General features: G+C 45.1%; 1 protein-coding gene across 14 annotated transcripts in view; it reads left to right on the top strand.

The window, feature by feature from the left end:
• DPF2 (double PHD fingers 2) overlaps window positions 1-22,967 on the top strand; it is a 118,508-nt gene that overhangs the window by 3,976 nt on the left and 91,565 nt on the right. For 6 of the 14 annotated variants that reach the window (XM_065553016.1, XM_065553017.1, XM_042849698.2 and 3 more), the window contains exons 2-7: window positions 5,302-5,462; window positions 7,763-7,870; window positions 9,131-9,345; window positions 16,565-16,657; window positions 18,901-18,979; window positions 20,437-20,478. In XM_065553016.1, the coding sequence (XP_065409088.1) occupies window positions 5,302-5,462; window positions 7,763-7,870; window positions 9,131-9,345; window positions 16,565-16,657; window positions 18,901-18,979; window positions 20,437-20,478 (698 nt within the window). The remainder of the gene's footprint in view (window positions 1-5,301; window positions 5,463-7,762; window positions 7,871-9,130; window positions 9,346-16,564; window positions 16,658-18,900; window positions 18,980-20,436; window positions 20,479-22,967) is intronic. The other 8 variants (XM_065553020.1, XM_005307871.5, XM_065553019.1 and 5 more) reach the window with 3 other exon arrangements.

Genomic DNA, 22,967 nt, shown 5'->3' with positions numbered 1-22,967 from the left:
GCCAGGAAAACAGACATCCATCCAGGAGCCTGTAAAGCCCCGGGAACTTTGAAACTTCCCTTCCTGTTTTCTTGGCAAGTGCTCACTTATCTGGCCAGGTGACAATGGCTGCTCTAAGGACCCAAGATCCCCTGCTTGGAGCAATGCTGAGCTACTGGAGCTGATCAGTGTTCAGGGAGAGGAGGCTGTGAAGAGACCCAGGATGCCCTTCACTCTCACTCACACAGTATCTGTCAAAATGGAGAGGGCTGCACTGTGGGATAGCTGCCCTCAATGTGCTGCTCTCAGGGGGGAACTGCTGCAGATGTAAACACTCTGACACCTGTGGAAGTAAGTACACAAACCAGGGCTTTTCTTTCACTGGTTCACTATCACCGTGAAACTGACAGCGCAAAAACTCTTCAAGTGTAGACATAGCCTAAAAGTGTTTTACAAGGGAGGGTAGTTGGTGGAATTATCCCTGTTTCGAACATGGGGGAAAATGAGGCACAGAGCTGTTAATAGCACTCTGTGTGAGTAGCAGAACTGGGAATAGAGTCCAGGTCTTTTAACTCAGTCCAGGAGGGCTCTCTCCAGTGCACTGGATTGCTTCTAGAAACTGAAGTGGAGAAGAGACTTGTTTTGTCAATAGCATCATTTACTTATCAGTTATCAGGGCAAACAATTGCTACATGCACTGATCGGGGAACTGTCCTAGCAAGCAGTTGAGTGTTTCATCTGTAGTATGGATATAGCTTAAACTCCTGTCTATGCTACAAATTTAGCTGTAAAGGGAGAGATGTCCAAATCTATAGCATAGTTGAGGACATGGCTAAAGCATAATGAAATTCAATCTGCTGCAACACAGAACTATGCTTTAACTGTGTTGGTTGACAACAGTACTGTAATCAGGACCTCCCTATTCCACTGAATTTTTAAAAAAGGTGTGACTTATGCCACATACTACTTTGTGGTGTTGAACTTGCTAAGATTAGTGCTAACCTGACAGTCGGAAACCCATAGGGACGGTGGCTCTCTTAGTTGGTTCTGTGGACCATTTTATCCCTCACGTAATCTTGTTTGGCTGTCAAATCTTTCTGTGCTGTGCATAAACAGAGAGGACCGTGGATGAAACAGAATCTTTGTTGTGCAGGTGTGGAGCCAGGGAGGTTTCATTTGCAACTGAAATGGATATTAATATCTTCTTATTTTTGGGAAGTTTTCCCCCCCAGTTAATGGGGTTGGTTCTCCTTTAGCTTACATCAGTTTTCCTCCGTATAACTTCGCTGACTTAAATGAGTTAATCTTGTTCTTCACTGGTGTTGGATCAAAACCAGGATTGAGATATTTAAATCTCAGCTCCCCCATCCCAAGTGTGTGCCTTTGTTCTGCGTTATGTCCAGCAAGATATTTTGCATGGAATATTATGTGCAAATTCTCATGTGTTGCCTGAAAGACACAAGCTCCTATGTGTCATGTCTTGTTGTTCATCCTGTTAAACTAGCAGCTTCCTTACTATGTGTGTAATTACTGAGTTGTGTTATGGAGCCAGCCTGAGTGCCTTTCCTCTCTAACTCATATTCTCTGGTTTGATGCGGTCATTTCAGCCAGTATTCAAGTGTCAGGGTGTGTGTGTGTGTGTGTGTGTGTGTAAGCAAAGGGGTGTTGTGCTTATGTATTAATTTTTTCTTTCTTTCCTCTCCTGGCATCGGAGACATAAAATTCTCTCTTCTTTAGCAAGCTGAAGCCACCAGATTCTCTGCTTTCCCTCTCCCTGCTACTTTGTGGCAAGATTTTAACATTGAAATTACTATAATTATAGCTCATTCAATTAAGTGAGTCTTTAGTGCTGCTGTAGCAAAAAAAAAAAAAAAACCCTTGAAGGGGAAAAAAAATTAGATTTAATCTGAATCTTGTATTCTTCCTGTCAGTTCCTGACTTCCCTCTGATGTTTTTGCTAACCTGATTACCAAGCAGAATTGGATTTTTTTTTGTTCTCTCTAGGATCTATATATTGAAAATGTGCTTCAGAATAGCATAACAATATAAAAAGACTCTAAGTAGAGGGGCCATCAAATCAATGTTTTACTCAGAGGATAAGGACATGAACATAGCATGTAGGTAGGTCACCTGAATTTTGAGTGTGGGGATGGAAATACAGCTTTTGGCATCACTCCAAAATGCTACTCCATAATTTTGTGGCAAATCTATGTCCATGATACTTTTATTGTTGTCTGTGTGTGGCAAACTTGAGATCATTCTGCCTTCACAGTAGCAGGAAGGGAGAACTCAAAGCCTCCTTCCAAGATACATGCCTCCAACACTTGATTTAAATGAGAATCTCTGTTAGCACTGCAGGGTCTTTGACATATTTAAGGACTTTTGAATCTGTTCAGTGGTTCACATGCATTACAAATTTCTTACTCTGGAAGGCACTGCATAAAAGAATATCCCAAAAATGCAAGGATCACTCCACTCATCAATTAAAATCCAGCTACTTCTTGGTTGGGTAATGGCAGCCCCACTGCACAACAACTTAGGGCAGAAAGTGAAGGAGTTCTATATCCAATTTAAACTGCACAATATACCAGAGTTATAATTTGCATAAGGCCCTTGGGCATGAAAAGGACTGTGGGATTTTTAGTGACTGCGAGTGACTTACATTTCACCTGTTAATGGAAGGCAAGAGTTTAATTACCTTATTGGTATTTCCAGATAGTAGAAATTGTTTGGCGAAAAGGAGAGATGTGAGAATATTTTGAGGATAATGCCCCCCAAGAAATACATGCTATGTTTTTGTGTGTATAGGATATGTCAAGCAGAGGATGTCATTTTTCACATGCTGGATGATATCTTTCGGGTTCTTTTTCTGTGCAACTGTTAACATGTTCTCTATAGTAATAAGTAATTTTACTATTATTAACATTACTGTTCGCACATGATACAGAATGCTTCAATAACAAGCAATGTCTCTTGGTTTCTTGCTGGCTACAACAAAGTTTTTTAAACTGGAGGTATATCCACTGGGGTGAAATAGAGGCAAGAGAGACAAGTCATAGAAGTCAGAGCGGGATGAGAATTACTAAGTGCTGATTGGTTCCTTTACTCAGTTCCACTTAGGATACCCATCTTTTTAACACTTAAAAACCAGAAATTTGGTACAAAATTTAATTGAAAACCCAAATATAAATCAAGGTAATGGTCTTGTATGAAATAGTGAATTATTTATGGAGAATTGTAGCTTGGAACCCGTCTGTTTTAAGACCTCTGTACATAGTGCATCATTCTGTGATATTTCATGAAATGATATTTAGGGTGAAAGATTGGTTGCTCAGGGAGTTGGCAGTTGGGTAATAGAGCCTTTCAACTCTGCCATTTGACTCCAGCTGGGGTTAGCAATGCCTTTAAAAAAATAATAATAATAAAAAAATCCTGTATGATGGCTGTCTGATAGACCTCCTAGCCAGTTCTCAGCAGGACAGATGTAATTGATTGGCTCCCTTGCTAGAAATGCCAAGGATTGAAAGAGCCATGGAGACTTATCTCCCTCCCCAGAGTTGAGCAGCGGTGATTGGCTCTGAGCAGCTTCCGTTGCTCATACTCTTGGTTAACAGGGCTTCAGATTCAAGGGGTGTCAACCTGGTCCTGTGTTATCTGCTCTGTATCCCCATCTGGTTCACTCATTATGTACCTTTTGACCTTTATCTCCATTCCTGTTTTTCCACTTGTCCCCTGTATTCAGTCAGTTTCTAGGTCCCATGGGACTTCCCTTTAGAGGATGGGTCTTTTGTTCTTGGTGGGTTCTGTCCACCATTCCTGAGGATTCAAATAGGCTGGTCTGGGGTTCTCTGCTCATCTTCCCTCTAGACCCTTCATTTTGACCCTGTGACCTGCCTTTCATACTTTGTACCCTGTAATCAAGTAAGTGCTGGGCTCTGCAGCATGTCCCTCATCTGAGGGGGTGGGCCTTTATTTAATCATGTTTATTATGGTAGTGCCTAAGGACCAACCAAGAATGGAGCCTTGTTGTGCTAGGCACTGCACAAACACAGAGTACTATTTGCGGGTACTGGACAAATGAGTCTAGACCTGCCCAAAATTAAAAGCCCCCACCCCATCCCCCCCAAGGGGTAGGAATCGCTAGGCCGAGGGCACAAGTGAGTACATGGGACTGCGAAGGAGACAACAGGAATGGAAGTGAGGTCAATGGTTAAAAATCAGGGAACCAGAGGGGGACACCAAGCAGAGAACCCCAAACAGTGTCTGCTGCTCCTCAAAGGTGTCTGAGGTAGTGGACACTCCCCAGAGGAACTGCGCCTAGAGACAATACAGAATAGCAGATAGTTCCTGACCCAAAGAGCTTACAATCTAAATAGATCAAACAGGTGAGGATGGGGAAAGGGGTTATCACACACACGAGAGGAATCGGTGTGATGTCAGCAAACAGCATGTTCCGCAATTTTTGTTAGGTGAGTTTGATTTTTTTGGGGGGAGGTCATCTAAATGAAAAGTGAAGGGACTGAGGGGAACAGGGCAGGTGTGGAATGAAGCTGAGAGAAAGAGTGGGCAGGGAAGGAGATGGTTGGAGCCAACAGTTGGCTCTGCCCACCATCCTGGGATTTAAATAGGCTGATTACTTGCATCAGCATTAAATCCACCCTCGTGAGATTTAGAATGCTATGCAACTTGACAACTAATAACAATAATATTAAATAAAATAAAAAATCACTAAAAATTAATAGGAAGCCTCTGTGGTTCATGCAGAACATTATTCAGTGTAAACAGCTTTGAGAAAAATATGCCAAAAGCTTTCGGAGAACTGTCTGAAATCCTTACTTTGGAGGGATTGGTGTGTATCACACTTGGAGTAATTCCAGATACCTTCCAGGAAGCTGGGTTCTCGTAGGGATCTGATCTCTATGGGTCATTGGTCCGCTCCCTAATGTTAATTCTAACTAAAAGTCTGATTTGGGCATGTCTACGTGGTGGTGATGGAATGTCAGAGGATGCAAAGTCCCGAGGTAGGTGTTTCTAAATAGAGTTTCCTGGGAAGTCCTGCCCAAGAGCAAAATATATCACAATGGTTTGTTTGTCAGTGGTCCCTAGTGCTTGGCTCCAGCCGTTCTGTTGTCTTCAGAGTTGGCTACAGGTCTTTACAAAGGTCTAGCTCCAATATTTATGTTGGTACATCCAATCCTGCCAGAGCGTCAGGAGAGTGTTAAAAACAGGTGTGTAGAAAGTGCCAGGAAAGGCAAGCAGCGACGGCAGCTAGTCAGGGAATCCTAATAATTAATACATGGTGTCTGTTTCCTCAACCCACAGCCTTGGAGAGCAATATTACAAAGACGCAATGGAGCAGTGCCACAACTACAACGCCAGGCTGTGTGCTGAGAGGAGCGTCCGGCTGCCTTTCCTAGACTCGCAGACCGGAGTGGCACAGAGCAACTGCTACATCTGGATGGAGAAGCGTCACAGAGGCCCAGGTAGGGCCTTTTCTGCTGTTATGGTACAGTAGCGTATGCCCAAACCCAGCACCAGACTTCCCCTATTACCCACTCTTGTGTAAACTAGCAGGCCAGCTAACCAACCAGTGTGTCAGTGAAGCTCTCTCCAATGTCTCAGTATTTAATCTCCTTTTCCCAGGGATGCATTAATTTTTCAAACAGAGTTCAACATCATTCAAGACAGGCCTGGCCCCTCCTAAGGTATCTGCTGCTGCCTGCACAGCAGGTATCTCTAGCCAAGTCTTTCCCCTAGCTTGTGTGGCAAACATGCCTTCCAAGTCCTTTCCATGACCCATGGTCCTTCAGTTCTCCTTATTAAGAGAACTGCTTGTGTCTTGGCATTTTATCTCACCAGCTGGGAGGCATTTGAAAAGTCACAGGTGGGGGCTAAGACGAAATCCCTTAAAGGGCCAATTCACCCTGTGGTACATGGGCATAACTCTTGTTGCACTTTATAAGTGTTTAGATGAGGAAGGAGCGGGGAGGCTGTTTGGTTTTGGTTAATGATGGCTGTTTGCCTCGAAGCAACAGGAATACATTTGTTTTACAGTTCCCTTATCATTCCTCAGCTGCTTTTGCAGCTATCTTTCATCATGCACAGCGCTGAAGACATACCTGTTTATTGTGTTGCATAAATAAGTTCAGCAGCCTTCTGTATTCAATGGAGTGTAGTGGTTAGAGCAGGGAAACTGGTAGTCAGGGCTCCTGGATTCTAGTCACAACTCTGGAAGGCAGTTGGGTCTAGTTATTATAGCAATGTGAGTGGGAATTAGGATCTCTGGGTTCCCTTCCTGTCTCTGAGTAGAGTGTGTGACTTAATAAACCACGGCAACTGAAAATTGGGGCTACTGGTTTCTGCCTGACTCTGGTACTAACCTGCTATGAACTTGAGAAAATATTCAGGTTCTCTGTGTCCTGGGATCAGAACTGTTACTTATGATCTCATCAATACATGTGGGATCAGTGTGGCCTAGTGGCTAGAACATTGATTGGAACTCGGGAGACCTGGGTTCTGTTTCTGGCTCAGCCACTGGCTTATTGGTGATCTTGGGTAAGTCATGTCCCTTCTGTAAAATGGGAATAGTAATACTGATCACCTTTGTAAATTTGTGTTATTTTATATAGCTCTTTGACAATACAAATTTGTTTAAGTCATGAGGAATATTATGTTGGAACATTTAGTCTTAAAACCTAACTCTGTATTAGGAAATGCAGAGAAAGCCCTGACATCCCCTAACCTGGAAAAGGAAATGTGTTTGATGGTGTTTATATGATGATACTACCTGTGGACCACAATCGGGGCCCCATTGTGCTATTCCCTGCGTGGACAAGCTGCAAAGATAGCTCCTGCTCCAGAGAGCATATCCAGATTGTATCACAGGACAAAACAGACACAATGGGATGACGATTGATTGGAAGGATGGGGTAAAAAAAATACTTCAATTGGAAGCCTTTTGGGGCAGGAACCGTTTTTTTGTTCTACCGTGTACAGCACCTAGCACCATGAGGTCCTGGTCCATGACTGGTGCTCCTAGATGCTACTGCAATTTCCGTAATAATGTGTACTGAGGTAGCATAAATCTTAGCTGGCCTAAGCAGTGCTAGACAGCAGTGTTTTGTAGGCATCTCACAGCCTTTTTCAGTGTGTGTGGGAGGAATGTGTGGGATTGCAGCTTTGAAGGTTCCCCTGACCATGGCTTTAAGAAACAAAAATTTGGTTGCAAACATGCAGCTGCTGGTAGAAGCTTCCCCTCAGCCCTTTCATTCAGGAGTTCATCTTACCACACTCTGTATGTTGTTATGCATTGATATAGACTGAACCTCTCATACAAAGAGGAATGGAATGCTCTTAGCAGCTAAGTTTTGCTCCCAACATTTATCCCATTTTACAGAGAGGCAGTGTGATCCAGGGGATAGGGCACTAGACTGCGAATCAGGAGACATAGTCTATTCCTGGCTTTGCCAATGACCTGCTGGGTGACCATGAGCAAGTCACTTTGCCTCTCTGTGCCTCAGTTTCCCCCTTCCACCATGTATTGTTTTAGATTGTAAACTGTGTGGTGGTAAGATCTCTCTTGCTATATGATTGTGCCATACACAATGGGGCCTTGATCTTGGTGCTCCTGTAATACTCATAATAACTTGGGGTCTTATCCTGAAGGGTGTGGGGGTTACCCACAATCCCCATTGATTTCCAAAGGCAGTGCCTATACTCATCGCTTTGTGGCATCAATTTGTCAGAGAATATCAGGTTTCAGGCTTTCTTTTGTGTTTTAAAGGTTTAGCCTCTGGCCAGCTCTACTCCTACCCAGCTCGCCGTTGGCGGAAAAAACGCCGTGCTCACCCTCCTGAGGATCCGAGGCTTTCCTTCCCTTCCATCAAACCAGGTGACACTTCCCCTCCCTCTGATCTCTGCTCGCAATGCAGTTATTAGGCTCTTCTCATGAGCTGTTTCGCCTGAGGTTATTTCCTGTGATATTAGGGGAGTGGTCTCAATGACCCAGGAGGAGGTCCCTTCCAGTTCTGTGTTCATCTGTTCCTCTCTTGGGTTAACAATGCAGCCTCACCCATGTCACATCCATACTCTGCATAGAGCATGGTCAGAAATAACCTCTTGGCACTACTGAGCTCCATAAATGCCACAGTTACACCAGCTGGGGTTGAAATCATCCATTGTTGGCACTGTATGGGTTGTGGCATTTGTGGCTGAGCTCTATGTAGCGAGAACTTGAGCAGTCAACTGCTAGCTCTACTCACCTGAGCTGCTCCTATGGGCAGCTGATTTGGGACCATTGCAGGAGCAGGGAGGGAATGTATGTTTGAAGAAGCTGCCTGTTGCTTTACCCGACATGGACACTTTTTCAGTGGGGAATTGGAGTAGATCAGTGTTCTGCAGCTTTCCCCAGTTTTTTACCCTATGGCTCTCTAGACCAGTGTGGTATCCCCCAGGTTTGGGAAGCACCAAGGTGGGATAAACATAGAGATCCACTGTCCTTTGGGATGTAAGCCAACTACTAAGCATCTGGTCTTGAGGAAAATACCCCTCCCTAATAAATGTTGTTGCAGAATTGCGTATTTTGGAGGGAATACATCTTCTTTAGGAACACCTGTTGATGGCTGGTATTGGAGAGATACTAGTCTAGATGGGCTCATTGGTTTTGTCTAGCATTGTGGGATAGGGGGTGGGGTACCAGGCTAGATGGGTCCATTGGTTTGATTCAGCATTACAGGGAGTAGAAGGGTAGCAGGCTAGACTGACCCATTGTTCTGATCCAATGCAGTTGGATGGTGGAGATACCAGAGAAAATGGTTCTGGGCATGGCAGGTAGCTCATGATACTGGACTAGAAGAACTGTAATGATATTTTCAGAGTGCCAGTGCAGTTCAAGGTCCCATCTGTGCTACAGAATCAATTGTATCGCAGGACCCAGTTGCAACATTCCTGATACCTGACATGATAACTCTGTCCCACAATGTAGACAGGTCCTAACTACATCTCCAAATTGTGCTAATGCCTTGGATGTGTTTTCTCTCTTGCATGCAATTAGTTGATTTGGTGGTGTAGCTGTGACCTAGTAGCATGGAGAACCTGCTTGACTTCTGCTTTTTTTAGCTCTTGACTATAGTTTTCTTTCCCCTTTCTACAGACACTGATCAGACCCTAAAGAAAGAGGGGCTGATCTCCCAGGATGGCAGCAGCCTGGAGGCCCTCCTAAGGACTGACCCCCTGGAGAAACGCAGCCTGCCAGACCCGCGCAACGATGATGACAGCCTCAGCGAGTTCCCTGTCACCAACAGCCGTGCGCGGAAGGTACGGCAGAGAGAGGGCGTTCTCCCCTATGTTGCAAGAGGGAGCTTCATGGTAAAACACAAATGTCTCACTTGTAAAGACAAACAAAACACACTCTTTCCTCCCCCCACCCCGTTTCTCTCTTGTTACGCCCCTCTCCGGCTGCTGCTTTTGTGGTTGAGGATGTGTGTGTGTCTTTTGGTGCAGGATGAAGGCCTGGTCTAGGAGGAAACCACTGAGCACTCAAAATTTTGAACCCCTGGTGGGAGCCTGCCATTGGGTGTGGGGAGCAGGAGGTAACAGTGACAGACCAGGAAGCCAGGAGTGCAGTGAACTATTGGATTTGCTTTCTGGTGGTAGAAAAAGAAAACTTTCATTTTATCTGGGCCCCATTTTGGCTTAATAGAGAGGATGCATGGGTAGGGCAGTGGATGGGGACTTGGGAGACCTGGGTTCTGTTCCTGGCTCTGCCACTGACTCTGCTATATTAGAGTTAGCTACTATTATTACTATGAATTTATTACTGCTGTTGCTGTTGCCCTGACTACCAGTGGAGGAGGGAAGTAGTATAAGAGCAATATGGACTAGTGGGTAGAGCACTGATCTGGGACTCGGGAAGACTGTTCTGTTCCTGACTCCGAAACTGGCCTGCTGGGCAGCCTTGGGCAAGTCACTTCAGTGCTCTGTGCCTCAGTTTCCCCATCTATAAAATGGGGCTAGTGATACTGACCTCCTTTGTAAATTGCTTTGAGATCTGCTGATGAAAAGCGCTATAGAAGCACAAGGTGGTGGTGGTAATAATTCAGCTCTGTTATTTTGCATTGGCCCAAAGTTTTAGCTTGTAGGTTCTCAGCCCCTAGCAGCTTAAAAGAAAAGTGGGGTAAGGAAGGAGCTGACATCAATTAAAGCACACTATCATGGACTGTACCATGCTCTGACTCCCCCCTTGACCCCACTGCCTTTTGCCTCCTAAACAACAAAGTTTCAGTACAGGGAACCCTGCAGTGATTTTTTGCTCTGTTTCGGGATGTCTGCAGAGAAATAAATGTTCCCATTTCCTGGGAACAAGCAAGGAAATTACAAAGCACCCTCTAAAAAATATCTGTTTAAAACCTTTCCATTGTTACCAGTCAGGGCATTTGTGTAATCTGCAGCAAGGGCGGAGTTGTAATTTTAAGAGATCTGCAAAAGGAGAATAAGAACTGTGCTCATGTGGTTTAGGATTTTTTTTGGGGGGGGGAGGGGGCTGGGCTGTGTTATGATGGAAAAAGGTCCCTGAAAGGGATTATTTTTTACATTACAAATTTGGGTGTGTGTTTGTATTTACAGGGCCTCATCATCATAGTATTGGTTTGCCCCAAAGAGCTTCATACTTCGGTAAATGGTAGCTCTGCTCTTCCTTGTTGGATACAAATAATCCAGCTGACAGTCTAAATTGCTGCACAGCTGCCTATTAAGCCCCGCGCAGGGGCTCAGGGCCACGGTGGGGAGAGGTGCCCCTCCCCGCTGGCCCCAGTGTGGAGCTGCCATGGCGGGGAGAGGGCTGGGGGGAGTCCTCTCCCCTCACTGTAGCCCCTGGGCAGCCTGCACCCCAAACCCCTCATCCTTGGTCCCACCCCAAAGCCTGCAGCCCCAGCCAGAGCCCTCACCAACCCTCTGCCCCAGCTCTGAGCCCCCTTCTGTACCCTGAACCCCTCATCCCTGGCCCCACCACATGAATTTTGTTATGTGCGCCAATATGAAGGTGATATGTCACACATCACCTCCATATTCGTGCACATAATTCATTCTGCACATGGATGTAAAAAATTAGAGGGAACACTGCTGACAGTAGGGCTACTGCCTACTTCATGATGTTACCATTTTTTTTATTACTGATAAAGAGCATGTTAAAAAGTAATTAGGGCTTTTAGTCATTCATTGCCTAGGATTAAGTAATTGGAAACCACTTTCCATTCCACCCCTGTTCTCCCTTTTATTTCTTTTGGAGCCCAGGTTGGTGATTTGTTGTTTTGTGTTTGTTGTCTCAAGCAGAAGCCCTGTGACTGTAGTCACTACTTTACTTCCCACCTGTGGGCACAAGTTCAATCTCCAACTGATTGCTGCAGTCCTGACTAACATGGCTGTGGTGCAACAGCAATTAATCCCACCTTTGTGGTAACATTAGGATGTTCACTCGGTGCTTAAGTTGATTCATTCTTGCAGCCTTATTTTATGGGGAGCCATGTGTACTAGGTTTTATATTTATAGATACTTGTGCAGCCAGACTTGTTCGTTTCTTTTGAAGTGAGTTTTTTGGCTTAGAGCTGGTGCACCTTGTGTGAATTCTTCAGTGGATAATACTTGATCCAAGTTTATGGAAGCCCTTTACGAAAACAAGCCCTCACTATACCCATGTAAGGGTAGATAAGAGGTGGCTATGTTATTATAATAATATCATCTAGCTCTTACATAGCACTATTTTCACTCCTGGGCTCATGACAACTCACTGCTACGTCCTTGGTCGGGTACAGAAGACAAAAGGGTTTTATTTAACAATCACCCCCTTCAGGCAGGGCATTATTTGTACTAGTCTTACTCAGTACCCAGAGGCAAGACAGGTAGCAAATCAAAACTGTAGTCCTGTGTCAAGCCTACCTTTCTTCAGGGAGGCTCTGGCAGGCAGCCATCTCTAGTCAGTTCCTGGCCCAAGCCAGACTTCTCTTACAGAGTGAGAGCTGGGAGGTCTGCTCTCCTTCCCATCCAGCTCCCAGCAGAGCTGGGCTTTTCCCTTTTAACTCCTCCCTCTGAGACTGACACCTATTGCAGATATAGCAGAGGGGGCTGACTGAGCCTACAGCAGCTCATTAACCTTTTCCTGGCAATGTGGGATTTGTGTGCCTCATTGCAAGCACCTGTCATCAGTAGATCACAAAATGGGGTACTTTCATCCACCCCTCACATGCAGCCATCTCTGGCATGGAATGCAGTGGCTGTTTACAAAACTTTAGCGCGGGAGCAAAGAACACTGTATCCAAATGAAACTGCAAGGGGATTAAGTGAGGCAGAATGGAATTAGCCAGGATATCACCCTTATTGTTATACAAAGTTCCATGGGACCTGTAATGCCCCATAAGCAATGGGAATTTTATTTTCCTTGTCATCTGAAAAATGGTAACTCTGTGCCTCCTTCTGGGGGGTTTGGGGTCAGTAGCACTAATGTGGAGGAATACCCTCTGCTGAGTCGCCCACACTGTTCCTTTCACACAGCAGTGCCCTTGTATCTTACTGAGGCTCTGGGATCAGCACTGACTTGGAGGAGGGCTCTCTACTGAGTTGCCCTCACTACTCATTGTAGCACTTTGTGCTCACTAATGTGTCCCTCACTGTTGTATCAGATATGGTGTTTCTATGCTTTGGAGCTCTACTGTTCAGGTATTGCCCTTGCTGATGTTATCTGATGCGCATTCGTTCACAGCACAAGATGGCCAGCCTACAAGAACCTTGAGGTTGGTACTTCTGTTTGCCTCTGCAAAAAGGAGGTATGGGGTTCAAACCTTCCATCATAGTCTGGGTTGATTGATTCCATAGCTGTGGCATGATGCTGGGGTGGATGAGGTGGTGTCATGCTTTGAATGACATTACACCAAAGTTCCTTTCTTCCTAATCTCTGCATCATCCCTCACCTCTTTGAGATGAGGATACTAAGCCCTGTGTCCTAGCCCATGCTCCCACTTGCTGTATAGCATGTTAAAAATAACAAAAGTAATACCTAGCTCTTGTAGAGCATGTTTCATCAGTATTACTTTACAGAGGAGGTAAGTATCATGATTCCCATTTTACGGGTAGGGAAACTGAGGCACGGAGTAGAAGGGACTGGCCCAAGATCACCCAGCAGGTTGGGGCAGAGCTGAGAATAGAACCCTGAGTCCTAGTCCAGTGCTCTCTCCACTAGGTGGCTCTGACCAGAGTCCAGGGCTGCCTGTGAGCTGTAGCAGCATGTGTAAGGCTCCTCTGTTAACTTGTGCAATCACTACAATGCTGTGTTTAATCCTGCTGTCTTGTGAAGTTAAGATCCTGGGAATCCTAGAGTCTCCCTCTATTTTGTTAAAGATTTCTCCGCTTCCCCACCCCAATTGCAAATTAACTTTGGGTTCTAGGAATTTTTTTCCCATAAGGGGCGAGGAATTTGCTGTGAAATGTAAATGAGGCCCTCAAAGCCACAGGGGGCTCTGCTCTTCGTCATCTCCTATTGAACTGCTGAATCTATATTAAATGCATTGGCCGACCTCCAGGAACGTCTCACATACCAGGGCCCTACAAGCCTAGTAAGGATTGGAGCTGAATAGAGAGAATGTCTTCAGCATGCATTTTGTTCTTATCCGTTACCCCATCGTCAGACTAATTTTTGTGGTAGGAGCGTTCGGGGTGGGAATTTTCCAGCTGTAAATTTTGCAGATTTACATGTGTAAAACTGCTTCCACCTCTGCCTGGGTATTTTCTTTTGCATAATTGTCTTGGGCATTCCTTTGTGATCCAGTGAGAAGGGATGGTTTAGTGGATTTGAATATCAGGTTGGCAATAACTTCCTTGGTTCAGTACCGATGCAATGCATTGCCGTAAATGTTCCAGTTTCATGGGTCTCGGTTACCAGAGCAAATTATAATGATTACTACTAGTTATTATTTCGGTTGCTGTAGGCCAACTAAAAGCTTGGCCCCAGTGCTATGCACTGAACAAACATACAAAAGGAGTCAGTTCCTGCACTGAAGAGCTTAAACAGAGGCATCAAGAGGGGATGAGGCTTGGCCAAAGTCACACAGTAGGTCAGTGGAATAAGACTACGAGTCTCCTGATTCCAGTGCTCTATCTACTTGGCTGCACCGCAGAGCAACTATTTTAAACAGCCTTAGAGGAAGACTTGCTGGAAGTACATGTTAAAATCCCAGTAGGGTTGGCTCTGTTCTTTATCCTTCTTGGGCAGATAAATTGAGTTGTATACAGTACAGACTTTAAATTCCAAAATATTTTCTGGTCACAAAATATCCTATGGCTCTTTCCATAAGAGTTGAGGTCTTTGGTCAAATTCCAATTCTCCCTCCTGGATTCCCAATACATTTTCAGGCAGATGCATTCTTACTCTTGTCCTAAACTGTTGGGGTTGGTTAGTGTAAATTAGGAGTAACTCCAGATGAAATTGGTGGGCTGGTGTGAAACTGATATCACAGTAACCAAGGCAACTGCACTTCTGACTCCTTTATGGCCTGGCCTAGGACATCTCCACTCAGGTCTTGACCCATTTCCTTTCTTGGGGCAGGAACGTGCATTCCTCTCCCTTCTTTCTGGAAATTTAAGCTACAATTTCCTCCTGAAACTCACTCTGATCACCATAGCAAGTTGAAGTTTAGTTCAGCTCTTGCTGTCCCTCACTACAGAGAAAACATATCTTGAAAACCATAAATAGCTTATACCCATGCTGTTTTACCAGGTGTTATCCATCTTCCACATGGAAACCCTGGTAGGTTTCAAGGTCCCTCAAACAGCTCATCAGGGTTTGTTCCTCTTGGGTCTAAGAGCTGACGTGAAACTATAATCAGTAAGAGACACCCACACCCATACCCCACCCGGCTGTCCATCCATTCTGTACATTTCTCAGTTCTTTGTCTGCTGGTTCTCAGGAACCTGTGAAAACCAGTCTCTGCAGTTTCCCCCCATGCTATGGGGATCTTTAGAGATTTGCAGTAATTATCCCTTAATGTTGTTAGTTTCTGATAGTTCATTTATGCTTAGTGACTTCCCCTCAGTCACTGTACTGCTTGTCTTGTTTCAAGAGAAAAGTTTAACCCCTTCAAACCTGGTAGGCAACAATATAAGGTGAGAGAGGAAATTCAGTCATACATTCTTTGATAAAAATAAATCAGAAGTTTCCCAGTTCTCCACAATCAGAATCTGCGTTCCATCGCAGAGACAGCTGCAACTTAGTGTTGTGTGAAGCAGTCCCCCTCTGTGGACCATATAGGGACAAAAGGTGCTAGAGAAATGTATTATCACGGGAACTTCAGTGTAAACAATGTTTTTCTTTCTAGGCTTTTATACAGCACTCTTTACTATGGTGGCTGTGTTATACATCCTTTGCATGGGACACTCTTTTTTTCCCTTCCTTGTATCACAGCAGCATCCAGAGGCCTCATCATGGCCCCATTTTCCCAGGTGTTGTGCACATATTGTGTTAGGTAATGGGACAATTTCTATTTGAAAAGTTCTATATAGACAAGACAGGCAAAGAGTTGGGTCGAAAGTATTATCCCCATTTCACTGATAGGGAACTGAGGCACCAAGAGATTAAGGCCCCAATCTAACAAGTGCCTAACTTTAAGACCGTGAGTAGTCTCATTTAATTTGTCATGTAAATAGTGCCTAGGAGCCCGTTGTGCCTGGGCCCTGTACAAATATAGAGCAAAGAAATGTCCCCTGCCCCAAAGAACTTAACTTAACATCTGAGTGTAAGACCAGAGAAAACAGGTGGACACAACAAACGGACTAGGAGAGCACAAGCAAACAATGAGACCATGATGGGTGGTGGTCACAGTAATCCATAATTAGCCACCATTACTTATACTCTGTTTGCTAGCATTAAGTACTTTGGGGATAGCAAAATCTGTTACACATTATATCTTCCCCACTTCCTCCATCCAAACATGCATTAAAGGAGAAGGCATCACTTCTGTGTCTCTTCCTCTAATGGTGAGAATGGAGAATCTGCTCCATAGTAATTCATTTTTCTCTTCTACTCCCCTAGCAGGACCTTTTGTAGGACCTTCCCCAATAGCTCCCAGTTTGGGCTGAGCAGTGTTGCTTGGCACTGCAGTTCTCTCATCACTGAGTCTGTTCTGCAATAAGCTTCTTGGCTATGATGTTTTATGTGCCCCTGGATTAAATTCCTGCATCTTTTTAAAAATAAATAACTACTTGGTACTTAATTAGCCACACATTCAAAGTTTCATGCTGAATTGGGGACTGAGAGACTCACCCAAGGTCCGTAGTGGATCCAGGAGCTGAGAGCCAGGTCTCCTGAATCACAGCCTGGTTCTGTAATCACAAGACCAGCCTTCTCTTTGGTGTGGTTGGGAGTAAAATGTACCTGAAAATTCCCACCCCCTCATATATGCCACATACTCCTCCGTATGTGTTTGTAGCTTCTGGTGGACATCCCTCAGCCAATTTCTAACATCACTGTCCATTCTCCATTTCTTTCTTTCCCCAAACCATGCCAAGTTTTTTCCCCCTACAATAAACCCTCTCCCCTCTACAGCGGATCCTTGAACCTGATGACTTCCTGGATGATCTGGATGATGAAGACTATGAAGAGGATACGCCAAAGCGACGAGGCAAGGGCAAAGCCAAGGTAATGCCAGCTGGGTGAGTTATGGTGCTGTGGGTTGTCCTGGTTCTGTCTCGCTGGGCCCAGCCTAGTGACTGTGCTGAGTCTACCCTATGAATTTCTCCTGAAGACTGATATACCAATGTTCGCTGTAAAGGCCTGTCACCATTCATGCTTGTGATCATGTTTTAAGCCATATTCAATACTACATATATCCACAGCCAACATGGTTACAGAACAACGTTGCCACAGTGTTAAGAAATGGGGGCTGGGATTTCCAAAGAAGCCTAGGGGAACTCAGCTGAATTTCAATGGGATTTGGGTACCTGGCTCCCTGCTTTGAAAACCCTAGCCTGGTTGCCCAACCCTTCCCAAACCTCCCCCTCCCCCCACTGTCTCACTACCACTGGTGCTAGCAATGCCAAGAGCGTGGTGTAGACAGCACCATGTGCATTTTTGCCATCATGTCATCAGATAGGGTCTAGATGATGCAGCAGCTGAAATGTCCGCTGGAGTTGCACTGATGCAGGCAGGACACACTTACTACAGTCTCACAGTAGATCAGTCAGGAGAGCCCTGAAGCAGTTTCTCAAATGCTGCTGCAGTGTTGCCTGGAAATAATTTAATGAGAACCCACCTGTGGGTTAGATCTTCTGGGTGATTACTACTGCTGGTTCACTTCTTTTTCAGTTCCATAGACTTTAAGGCCAGAAGGAACTATTAGATCATCTAGTCTGACCTCTATATAGCACAGGCTATTAAATTTCAGCCAGTCATCCCTGCAGTAGCCACATTGACTTCAGTTAAACCAAAGCATTTTAGTCCTCAGGAAACTAAACTGTTGTGTGTTCCAGGAGAGAGTGAGGTGCCACCAATGCTTAATGGTAGGGAATTAATTAGGTGAGACATGTCCAGGTGATCCTGGTAGATGATCCATCCTGCAGAGGAAGATGAAAACCTCTTGAAGTCCCTTGCTGTCTGTCCTGGGGGAAGATGCCTTCCCAACCCCAAATCTGATGATCAGTTAGACCCTGAACATTTGGGCAAGACACATCAGCCAGGCGTGAAAGACACAGGATCCTTTGAACCATCTCGGAGTACCAGTCCACCCCAATGGGTGTCCTCCAGTGGCTGATATCAGAAAAAGATGGAAGAAAACCAAAATAGATTATTGTATATCGGGGGGGGGGGGAAAATCCTTCCTAACCCATGCAGGGCCGAAGCATGAGATTAGAGAATAATCATTATTATATTATCACAGTCTGTCTCTCATGTTCAGAAAATGGGAGAAATCTCTCAAGGGATAGTCAGTCTCTGGTAGCTGGGCTGGGTCAACTGGATAAATAACCACATCTTAGTTCACTTTAATGTGGTTCTTTGAATTTCCTGAGAAAATCTCTGATTGTTTTAATCTGAGACCCACTTTGTGTTGGTCTCCAAGGCCTGTTCTTGCCTGGCATGTGATCTACTTGGATGTATAAATAGGGGAGTATTAAGTAGGAGGGAGGTGATTTTACCTCTCTGTATGGCATTGGTGAGACCAATACTGGAATACTGTGTCCAGTTCTAGTGTCTAAACTTTAAAAAGGCTATTGAAAAATTGGAGAGGGTGCAGAAAAGAGCCACAAAAATGACTTGAGAGCTGGAGAAAATGCATGGAGAGACTTAGGGTATGTCTATGCTACAATTAAACACCTGTGGCTGGTCCAAGTCAGCTGAATCAGACTTGCGGGGCTTAGTGTGTATACGTCCTTTACAGGGAGAAAGGCAGAACAAGAACCAATGTCTGGATGTTAAAGCCAGACAAATTCATATTGGAAATAAGGCACACGTTTTTCACAGAGAGAGTGGTTAACTGTTGAACAAACTCTCAGGGGAAGTGGGGGATTTTCCATCTCTTGGTGTCTGCAAATCCACACTGGATACCTTTCTGGAAGAAGCTTTAGCAAAACCCAAGGATTGAGCCTAATAACTTGTGTAATTGGCCAGAATTCTCCAGCCTGAGTTACACAGGTCAGACTAGATGATCTAATGGGCCATTCTGGCCTTAAAATCTATAAATTATCTCAGGCAAAGACCACTAAGGGGCGCTATTTGACTTTATTCAAGCAGATTAGTTATTTTGTTATCTTAACTACAGGCATGCAGGAGCCCCTTTGACTAGTCCCTTATGGACTGTCAGCTAGTTTGGTGGCATAAGAATTACTAAATTCTAGAAGCAAATGTCTTGGCTACAGCACTTTACTGATATGATTTCTGCTTCCCAGGGTAAAGGCGTCAGTGGTGCTCGGAAGAAGCTGGATGCAGCCATATTAGAAGATAGAGATAAACCTTATGCCTGCGACAGTGAGTATGAAAAGCGCTTGTCTCCCTGTAGTCCGTACTCTGGGACCAAGCTGTCTCCAATGTATTCGCTTTTGGAGTGAGCGGTGAAGGGAACGGTGTTCCAGGATCCATTGGGGGCAGGATGGGATTTTTGCAGGGGTGTCAGTCACTCAAAATGAAGGTGGATCTGAGACTATTTCAGAGGACTTGTAAGTTTCCCCCTTTCTTTGTTTTTACTGGAGCTGTGGCCCTAATCCAGATCTGTCATTTTTGCTGGGTGCGCAGAATCCAGTTTTTTTTTTTCCCCCCTGGAAAGGACACATGTGATATCTGGCATTGGGGGCAGGGGGCAGGTTCTCCCACTCCAGCAGAATCTTCACTAAGCAAGGAGGCCATTGCAGATGTCTGGACTGCATGAAATGGCTGGTCACTCCGTTTGCATTCTCGCAACACTTTAGCCTGCACCACAGGTGTGAGCGGCATTTCTGGCAGCAGTGCCAACATATTACTTTTTTGTTCAGCTGCAAGGAGCTGTCCGAGCTCCATATTAATGTCCAGCCAGGGTCTCTGAATCTAATGGTGAGAATTGCCTCTTGACTGTATGGGTATGAGTAGTGGGGAGAATGAACACAGAGGTCTCATTCCCACTAACCAGGGTTCCTGTCTTTGATTTCTAGGTTCAGTCTGTTTTATGGGCCTGGAAAAGCCCAACCCACCCTTCCCTATGCTATGCAATACATGACTCAGCTATCTGTTTGCTGCAGGGTTTGTGGAATCCAATTACTTTGTCCTCTCCCTCTTCTCAGACCTCATAGTTCAACTGGAGGGCAGGGATCAATTCTGTCCTACTGGAGATATAGTCGCTGCTTTGCTGATCGTTGTCCTAAAGACCTTTTGGTCCATGCTCTGGCCACGAAACATGAGTTTCATGCCACACTTGTGGTATGGGAGAGCTAATTTATCTCTAATGGGATTCAATTTCAATAATTTTATTGGCAACAGAAAGGCATACTAGCCCTGCTGGGAATGAATACATCAAGCGCGTGTCTAGGGCAAGTAAATGGGATTTCTGTGACGTCCCTGTCGTGCGTTACTCTGTTTCTGATTTGGTAGCAGCCACTACGTCCCCCAAGAACTCATCCCATGCTGCCCCTTGCAGAGTTCTATGCTGCTGTTTCCTTCCTTGCTGTCAGTGGGAATGCCACTGGAAAAGCTTAAGCAGCCCAAGGGGGCGGCTATTCCTGTGATTCTGAACTTTAAATTGGCAAAAGAATGTACAAAATCCTGAGTTTTTGCAGTTACTTCTCTCTCTCCTTCCTACTGTCCTGGTAGAATTGTCACTAGTTTTTTAAGAAAACTAAGCAGTATTTTTTTTCTATTTTCTCCTTTTTAAAATCACTCTGCTCTCTGTTGCTTGCCATGTGTGTGACCTATGGTGTGTTCACCTTTTTTCTCATTATTCTCTTTCTGTATTTCAGATAGTTACAAACAAAAGCATACCTTGAAACCTCCCGACCGAGGTAGTCCATTCTCTCTGTCTGCTTTTTTTATTTCCTCCTGACTTTGTTCTCCTGGAATGTTAGTTTTAAAGACTCTTTGGAGTGGGGTCGCAATCCAGAGCACCAAGAAAAATCAAACCAAACCGCCACCACAGTTGGCACTGATTGGCTCTCCTGCTGCCTGAGAGGCCATGGATTGAACGGGCCATGGAGATTGAGCTTCTCCTTTCACTTTGGCCATGGTTTTCAAACGAGACTGTTAATCTTGGGTTGCCCATCCTGAGAGCCCTTATTAAAGGGACCTGATTTGCAGAACATTACACTAAACAGGGACCAGACTCAAAGAACCAAGAGGTCCTTCTATCTCAGGCAGCCCTGTCATGTTAGCCTGATCGTAAACTTATTAAGTTCCCTCGTCAGACTAGTTGTTTTTCAGAGGGCGGGCCCATGTACTTGCTGAAAATCAGGCCCCTCAGAGATGTCTCAAACGGGGCACCCAAAATTGTGAGTTGCTTTTGAAAATCTTCCCTCTTGCCCACAGTGCAGGGAGAAATTTGCCCAGCTGTTCTTGGTGCTGTGGATGCAAAGAGGCCTCACTGTCTTGGGATGTCAATCTGGCCCTTTTCGTCAGCAGTAAATTCACGTGACCAATTCAAATCCACTCTGGAATGGCCGAGGCATGACTCTTTTCCTTCAAGGAATGCCAAAGTGTATTGCTACTGGAATAGGCACTGTGCTTTTACTGTCGGAACCTGGCCATGCCAGACTCTGGATGAAGGTCAAAGGTTATCAGCTGCCATTGAGATTTTGGCTCAAATATATGTACTTTATTTAAAAAAGCATGATTTCTTTCCCTCTGTGATGATGGTGGCTAGGCCTCCTCTGAAACATAAGGACCATCTTTATTCTAGGGGTTCTGGGTTATCACCTGGGATGCCTTTTGGGAAATGGAGATGTTATGGGTCCATTAAAACTGCAAGATGTTTGAATGAATGACATCATGGGGGGTTGGGGGTTTTGACCATTGTCCTCAGAATTCTGAAGGGGGTGGGATGGCTTGAACCAGTCCCCGTTGGCTGCTGTAGCAATGCCGCCTGGCCTGGCCAGGACACCAGTGACACATGCCCAGCTGGTAAATGATGGTGTAATAAGAATCAAATTGGTTTTTCCTTATGCTGCCATTCTGCCTCTTAGCTCAGACTTATGGTGGCTTTTTCGACTCACTGGGCTCCTGTGCCTCCTAGCTAATATGCTACCCCATCTCGCTTAAGCTGCACCTGCACGGCTCTGCCAAATGCTTCCCTTTTCTTCCACAGCCGGGATTAGATATCAATGCAACACCAGGTCCAAAAGGCTCTTGGGCAAGCCAGTGCGTTGGCTGGGGCTCTGGAATTTGCAGGCTCTGTTAAATATTTGATGGGAAAGTTATGGGTCTGCAATTTTCTGCAACAGTGCATACTTCAGTGACTTCATTAAACTCCTCACATGGGGCCTGATCACCCATCATTTGTTACATGGCATCTGTAGTGAAGAGAAATTCAGTGTATGGGCTCTCCTACCCATCCCCAGCCACCTCATTGCTAGTCCTCTGCTGCCTCTGTTCTCTGTGGTGCAACAGTATTGTCTGACGCTCAGGTCTTGGCTGTAACCAGAACCCTTGGGGCTCTAGTCCTACCTCCAGGAAGGGTGAGTGGTGGTCTAGTGGGTTGGATTTGGGAGGGGAGGAGGAGTCAGGCTTCCTAGCTCCAGGAGGGGAGTGGGATATAGTGGTTAGAACAAAGGGGGGGTGGAAGTAAGGACTCCTGGGTTCTGCTTCAGACTCTGCCTTGGAGATTCTGCATGATCTTGGCAAGAGTCTTAATTTCTGTTATCTATAAAGTGGTGGATAAATATCCCCCTTTGTCAAGTGCTTTGGGGTCTTTGAATGAAATATGCAGAATAAGAATAGACGTTTTAATTCTCATTGACATGACTATTAAATACCTAAAATGTGGTATCGCCTAGACTAGAGGCCAGCCATCGAGAAGCTAACCATAACCCTGCTCAGAGTCCAATTCCATTCCATCCAAGCCAGCATGTGCAAGATCCCTGCCACAGCAGAAGTATCCAGAGAACAGTGCTGCTGGAGGAGCTAGCCCAGCCTGGCTTGTACTTGTGTTTACACAGAGCTAAGAGTAATAATTCCCTTTGGCAAATGGGCTTTTCAATCGCTATGTAAATTGACTGTGGCTTAAAGTGGTTTTAGAGGGATTTGTCTTTTTTCCCCTTTCTTTGCTAGATCCAAGTCTTCAGTTAAATAACTACGAGGCTTGGGATTTCCCTTGTCCCCAGCTTTGCTTTTCTGGGTAAATCTTGGCAAGCCCAAATTAATCCATCCCTCTCCAAGACCCAGTTTAAGCTTCATTGCTTTCCTGCCCTGCCTCTCTCCTCCTTGTTATCCAGCCAGGACTCCATTCCCACCCACTAGCAAGCTTGGGTGATAGGGATTTTGAGTAAAGTTATCCAAAGCA

The sequence above is a fragment of the Chrysemys picta genome, chromosome 7, assembly GCF_011386835.1.
Source record: "Chrysemys picta bellii isolate R12L10 chromosome 7, ASM1138683v2, whole genome shotgun sequence".
Lineage (NCBI taxonomy): Eukaryota > Metazoa > Chordata > Testudines > Emydidae > Chrysemys > Chrysemys picta.
This window is presented reverse-complemented; position numbering and strand designations above follow the sequence as displayed.